The sequence below is a fragment of the Panicum virgatum genome, chromosome 1N, assembly GCF_016808335.1.
Source record: "Panicum virgatum strain AP13 chromosome 1N, P.virgatum_v5, whole genome shotgun sequence".
Classification (NCBI taxonomy): domain Eukaryota; kingdom Viridiplantae; phylum Streptophyta; class Magnoliopsida; order Poales; family Poaceae; genus Panicum; species Panicum virgatum.
The window spans coordinates 59,781,154-59,788,013 of NC_053145.1; the positions used below are offsets into that span (position 1 = coordinate 59,781,154).

Consider the following 6,860-nt stretch of genomic DNA (forward strand, 5'->3'; position numbering starts at 1 on the left):
CTCTATCGGTTGTTCAAGAGCCGACAAACATCTTTTTTGCGATTTTTTCATTTTGGCATTTATTTTTGCAATTAACTATTAAAATAATATTATTTTTTTAAAAAAAAATCGTCCTCTGCGTTCTCTGCGTGCACACGCGGACTTATCTGCTCTCCTGTCAAAGCTAACTTTCTTTACTTGAGACGCGCAGACACGGGCGCAACGAAACCTAAGCTAAGCTAGCTACTAGCAGGCTGGCCGCGACGGGAATCCGTGTACGTGATGAAACGAAATGATAGTGGTGGAAAAGAAATTGAAGGGGGGACGAGCGGGATCGATCGATGGCTCGACCGCCCACGAGCATGGCATGGAATGGAATGGAATGCTGGGGATAGGGCGTAGGGAGGATAAGCTACTTAATCACCGGAAATGGAGGACGGGGCCGGCAGATCTCATCCACCTAAGCCCACTACCGGAGCCGGGAGCCCTGGCGTGATGATGCTGCCTGCCGCTTGGCTCCCGGCGATAGGACGCCGGCCTTGCTTTTGCATCAGCCATCACAGAGAGGCCGGTCCCCCGGCCGGTATATGTATCGACGGAAACAAATCCTCTGCAGTAACTGCAGGAGGACTGAGCCGCTGTCACGTGGGCCAGGTGATCACCCGAGCCACACGGCAGTGGTCGAGTCTCTCTGCAGTTACTGCAGAGGAGACTCATCCGTATCGACTGGAGAGCGCAGTGGTGCGGTCGCCGGATCTATCGGGATCTCCTGTCACGTCCGGCGAGCTGCTCCGAGATTCCACGCGCCGGCTCCGGCGCCTCTGCTACCAACCTCAACTCTGCCGGCCACAGCGCGCGCCGGCGAAAATGCTGCGCGAACGAATGAACCGGCCGCACCTGTGCGCGCGTGACCGGGCACCAATGCAACGTGGTTGGTGGTGGATGGCTCTCTCAGCTCAGGTGGAAGAAGGTCCAGTTCCCGTCCCGGCCCGGCCGGCGTTGCCATTTTGTACGCAAAAGGCTGGACCGAATGCACGCTTGCATGCACTGCTGGGATCTTTGTTTATCATTCGTTCCTCTTTTTCATTCAGAGTGATCTTGGTCTATTTTTTATCGAAGTAGCAGCTAGATAGCGCGCTACGAGCCGGAGTTGCGCACTCCATCTGCCGGGAGCACAGAATAGTAGAGCGGATAGATTTGCCGGTCGCCCATCGGCGTGGCTTGGCCAGGCCACCGCCCCACCAAAGACGACGGCGCATGCAGGGGAAGGGGATGGCCGCGAGCGACGCAGGCAACAGCGCACGCTTCCACTCGGGGATGTGCGGGCGCGGCGAGATCCGAGTTCGTTGTGCCATCATTGCGGCCGCCTGACACATCCCCCTCGCTTTGCCGGAGAAAAAGCCACCGTCGTCCGGGGCCAATCCCGGCACGATCGGCCGGCCGGGCCCTTTTCCATCCCGTCGTCGCCGCGATCGAGCCCCAGAGCCGGAAAAAGAAAGCGCGCGGTGGAGGTGGACGCCCACCACGCGCGCGCGGCCGGCGGGCCGCCGTGAGGACACCTGGTGCTCTGCCGGCCTCTCGTCGCCGGCCTGGTCAGGCCACCACACTACCGCCTCCGATCCGCCACCGCGGCTGCGGGCCGGCGGCGTGCTCTGCTGCGCGCCTGCGCCGCATCATGGATGGGCGTCGTGAAACCTGATGAGCGAGTGCTAGGCAGTAGGCACACCTTTTCGGCGTGACGGTTTGCCGCGGCCGGCATCATGGTTAGCCTGCGACGCGTACTGATATTACTGGCTGTGTAGAGGTCACTCTGATTCGTGCGTGGCTTTCATTTCTCGTTTTCTTTTTTTTCTTTTTTTTTTGGGCAGCGATTGGGCTACGAATTATGCGGCATGCTCTTCGATTAGCTCTTCACAGATACGAGTAGTGCATGCATGCTCGAGAGGTATAATGAGCTACTACTATAATTACGCATGATGTACTGTCACGTACATACGGCGCGCGTACGTGCGTGCCATCGAAGCCTCTTGGCAAAAGTCGTGCTGACGTGTCGTGCTCTCGTGCACCCTGAAGTCCTGAACAACCAGGCCTCTCTCTTCTGAACTCTGAATCCCCAACGAGCGAACGAATCGGTCACTGACGCGCGTCTCCTGAGCCGGTGACGCAGCGGTGACGCGAAGGTGAGGTCACGCGCCGCGGGGGAGCCAGGGGGCGATCCGGGCGAGACATTCGCGCGGCGAGTTGTGGCCGGCCAGCAGCAAGTGCGCGGTCGGCGGCCCGGCCGGGGAGCTACTTTTTTTTTTTGGCAGAGGAGGACACGATGGAACACGGCCGCGTCGCTTTCGGCAAAGCTTCCCTGTCTCGCCGCCCGAGCGATCGGCTCCGGGCACATCTCAGGCAGGCCGTGGTGCAGCGTGCGGCAGGCGTCCTGGCCTGGGGGCGCCGGTGACCGGGCACCTACCGGCCCTGACAGGGGCTGATGGAGCTGTAGCTCACTCGACACTGAAGGATGCGTGTAGTGGCTCGTACGTGCTGGTACTACTGTACTACGTAGTACTGAAGCAGTAGGTTGCTTTTTGGTAGGTATGCAGTTCGTTTTTTATTACAATAAAATGATTTGGAGGAATGATATACGACAATGTACAATTATATAAAAAAAAGAACTCGCGTTCGCGACAATGTACATTTATACGTCTTCAACTCCTCACCAAGTGTGTTTGATGCTTTTGTTACCACTCTGTTTGCTGGATTTTACATGACCTTTGATCTTTTGATTGTTTTTTGCTTTTTTTTACCGTTGTTTTTATTGCATTGTTGATTTCAGATAGAAAAGTGCGAGGTAGCCAAGCCCACGGCCACCTTGTGCTTTTCCTTACTTCCTTGTGCTTTTCCTTACTTTACACCATATCTTACAACCTCAGACCTAAAAGCTGGCTAGGATCTACCTTGAAATGTCAAATTGATTTTTTTATTGCCTTCAAGGGTCAACCAAGTACAGTGGAATGTTTGGTCAACAGAGAAAGGTTTGTTCAGACATTACCAATGAAAAGGGTTCACAAGGATGATTAGTGCAGGCCTCCTTGGACATTCAGATTTCAGAGTAATACTGATTAAGGAGGACGGAATTTAATTTTTGTTCAGGCTGACCTCAATGAGTATACATTAACAAAGTCACAAAATAATATACACGTATGAAGTTATTAGTCCAATATTCACTAGTATGTCATGTGTTAACATGTTAACATGCATACTTAATGATTGATATGTTTTTGAACATATCAATTTTTAGACATATCTTATGTAGATTAAAAACGGAATAAATACGGGTCAATTCCATGTAAAAACGGGATTCCTCGGAAACGGACGGAAAAACCTCATTTCTACTTCCGTAAATATGAAAACGGGATCCCACAAATATGGAAACGGACAGACAAAAATAAAAAACGGAATGGGTCGGAACGGGAATATTTCTGTCCGTTTTCAACCCTATGCATGGACATGGACGAAGTTCAATTGACCCCAAGAAACCGAATAAAAAGAGAGAAAATAGGACACGCAAGAACAGAGACGATCACGAATCACGACAGTTTCTAATCCTACCAATCAGCATACTGGTACCGGCATCACATCCAGACTTGTTGATCGAAGCCATCGCCGGGGTAATGGTCGAACAGGTCGACGTCTATGCCGGCGCCATCGTTGCCGCAACCGGACAGGATGCCTGCCCAGTCCATGTCCATGATGCTATCCACTTGGAAGAGGTCGACGGTATCGGTCCAGGCCGCCACGTCCGCGCCAGGGGTGGCGCCGGAGGCCGAGGCGGCGGACGAGGAGGAGCAGGACGGCGACACGGCGGCCTCCGTGGAGGCCGCGGATGTCGCGCCCTGCGGCTCGGCGCTCGCCGGCGCCTCCTCGTCATCGTCGTCCTCGGCGCCGGGCGGCGGCCCACCCGGTGACAACGCCTGCTTGGGCTCGTCGTCGCAGCGTCCTTGTCGCACGTGCGGTGTATCGTGCCGCTTCTGCGCCAGGGGAAAAACCTCCTTTGGTCGCACTGGAGAGAGCGGGCGGTGGGTGACGGGGTCGATGCCCATCTTCTCGAGCTTCTTCTTGATGTGGGTGTTCCAGTGGTTCTTGATCTCGTTGTCCGTCCTCCCGGGGAGCCGCGCCGCGATCTTGGACCAGCGATTGCCGAGCTGCGCGTGGAGGTCGATGACCAGCGCTTCCTCCTCCTCCGAGAGGAGGCCTCTCTTGAGGTCCGGCCGCAGGTAGTTAGTCCACCTCAGCCGGCAGCTCTTCCCGCACCTCAGCAGCCCTGAGCGAGGGAGGGGAAGCCAAGCCATGTCAGGGTGCTGAATTGCCATCCACATTCTGCATATCGGAGTCGCGAGCTCCTGGAGGAAGGGAAGAGGGAGGAAAATTGCTGGCGATCAAGCTAGCACCTCACCTGCGAGCTTGGGGACGAGCCTCCAGCAGCAATGGCCGTGGGAGAGGAGGAAGGCGACCAGCTTCTGGTCCTCCTCCGCTGTCCATGGCCCCTTCTTCAGACCGACCTTCTCGCAGCACGGCTGCCTCCCCATCTCTCCTTCTTCAGACCAGAAGTGTGCGTCTGACTTGTGCTCTCTCTCCCCTCTGAGAGGCTCGAGTGAAGTCAGAGGTCTCAGCCCAACGCCGCCGAGGATGAAGAGAACGTAGAGATCAAGAGCAAGAGCGGCCAGCAGCAGCCTCAATTTGGATAGGAGGCGCGGCGCAGGGGGATTAATAGACGCGGCCCGAAGTGGAAATGGCCGCGCGCACGCGGCGGCGAGCGGGAGCGGGACGAGTCGCACGTGGGAGCCCGTCTCTGACTGGCCAGTGACCTCAGCGCAGCCGGACGCTGCCCTGGCTTCGCCTGCGATCCGGTGCGTGGCGGCTTTTTTATTTTTATATTTTTTTTAAAACGTTTTTTACAGAAATATATTTTCGGTTTCATATTTTACAGTTTTATACCACTACCGCCCGGCAGGGAGCGACAGGGACCTATATGTAAATAAATATAAATTATTTTTGCGCAGATGTTTCTGGTGGGAGCCTGCCGCCCCCTGCTGGTGGCGAAGAACACGCTGGTGGGGAAGGCCATCGAGGGCACCCCTGGGAGGCACTCAAGCTGTGCATGAAGGGCATGAACGCCTGGCTCTTCGTCCACACCGAGGAGGTCCCCACCGCGCTGAAGCCCCAAATATAAAAACTGAGCGAATTCTAAAGGGGCCGATCAATTTGATACAATGACGAAATTTAAATTGAACGTTAAACAAGATACCACATAAGATATTACATTTAAGGTTTCATTCATTACAACCAAATTCTATAGAAATACGCACTACCAACTAATTAAACAAGACATTTAGGCATACTACATACACAATATACTTAGTTTCGTACAAACAAATATATTGGAAGGTGTGTCGTGCACAACTGCATGCGGCGAATTCTTGTAGGTGGAGCCGACCCATCCGTTGGATTCCTGGAAGGTCCAGCCTCGGCAGCAGCAGTGGGTACTGAAAGCTGTGGGCACTTCTTGTAAGTGTGACCGTCCGCTCCACACAAGTTGCAACGTTTTTTCTTCATTCCAGCCTCGGACTCGTCCATAACGTTCCGGATACGACGTGTCTGCCGTCGGCCTATGCCCTTCTTCGTAGCTAGATCAGGGATGAGCATTGGATGGAGATTTTTTTGAGTGAATGGGCCTAGAATACCGATGCCGTATATCTCATGACACCAAGTCTGTGTTGCGGCTTCTTTTGTGAAATATTGAGAAACATATGACGCAACATCTAACCCAGATACAGAATAAGCCGCGATGACATGGGAGCATGGTAAGTGATGCACCTTTGGCTTCTGGTATCGGCAGAACACCCTCCCGTTAATGGTTATCAAGACTTCTTGAATTACTCTTTGTCTGCGGACACCCTGTCCGGTCCTGTCCTTGCATGACATGGCTCAGCTTTTATATTGGGGGGGGGGGCGGGGAGCCTGCCGCCCCTCCACCGGGCGGCAGGCAGCCTGCCGCCCGGCAGGGGGCGGCAGGCTCCCACCAGGGGCCTCCGCGCAAAAACAATTTATATTTGTTTACATGTAGGTCTCTGCCGCCTCCCTAACGGGCGGCAGGCCCCCTGCCGGGCGGTAGGGGTATAAAACCGTAAAATGTGAAACCGAAAATATATTTCTGTAAAAAACGTTTTTAAAAAAATATAAAAATAAAAAAGCCGCTCCTTGCGTGCCTGCACGGGGCCCTGCACTGGACGTCTGGACTCCGGACGACCACGACCTGCTATCTAGAAGTGGGCTCCGTTGAATTGAACCTGACCGATGACCATGCATGTACCAGAAGGTCCAAAGCCCAGTGAACAGTGGTTAGGAAAAGGAAACGGGTCAAATCGCTGTGGCAGTGTCGTAGAGGGAGGACCCTTGATGCTGGAGCAAGGAACACAGCGTCAGAGATGAGAGATCACAAGGAGTCTAAACAAGAACATACTGACAGGTTGTTGCATGGTTGGGAGTTGAGATGCTCTAGTTAATATTTAGAATTCAGTTATTTACTCTAGAGATCCTAGGGATTCGATTCCAAACCAACATTTTTCAAGCAAGCCTGACAACAGAGTTGAGGCTAAACTTGAAGGTTGAACCGCGATCGATACAATTCAGATATCAATTCTATCACAGGATTGAGGGGACAGCAAAACTTTTTTTTTTTGAAATAAAGGGGACAACAAAACTTGAGCAAGTACGAAGAGATGGAAGTAAAACGGTCGGCCATCGACCTGGAAAACGACCGATGATCTCGACAGCAGAAACTTTGGACATGCCCTGTGGAAGACGTTGCCAATTCATTACGACAAGATGTG

At 53.5% G+C, this 6,860-nt stretch overlaps 1 protein-coding gene across 1 annotated transcript; it reads right to left on the reverse strand.

The window, feature by feature from the left end:
* Positions 1-3,341: 3,341 nt before the first annotated feature.
* LOC120657145 (transcription factor MYB20-like) lies at positions 3,342-4,830 on the reverse strand. Its single transcript, XM_039935407.1, has 2 exons — positions 4,424-4,830; positions 3,342-4,291 (listed from the first exon to the last, which is right to left on the reverse strand). The coding sequence occupies exons 1-2, from the start codon at positions 4,554-4,556 to the stop codon at positions 3,603-3,605; spliced, it is 822 nt and encodes a 273-aa protein (XP_039791341.1). The 5' UTR covers positions 4,557-4,830; the 3' UTR covers positions 3,342-3,602.
* Positions 4,831-6,860: the final 2,030 nt, after the last annotated feature.

Bases quoted from the DNA above. Each gene is read 5' to 3' on its own strand.
- LOC120657145 (XM_039935407.1), bottom strand. From the start codon at position 4,556: ATGGGGAGGCAGCCGTGCTGCGAGAAGGTCGGTCTGAAGAAGGGGCCA. The intron at 4,292-4,423 runs GTGAGGTGCTAG...TCCCTCGCTCAG, and splicing joins GCTCGTCCCCAAGCTCGCAG to GGCTGCTGAGGTGCGGGAAG.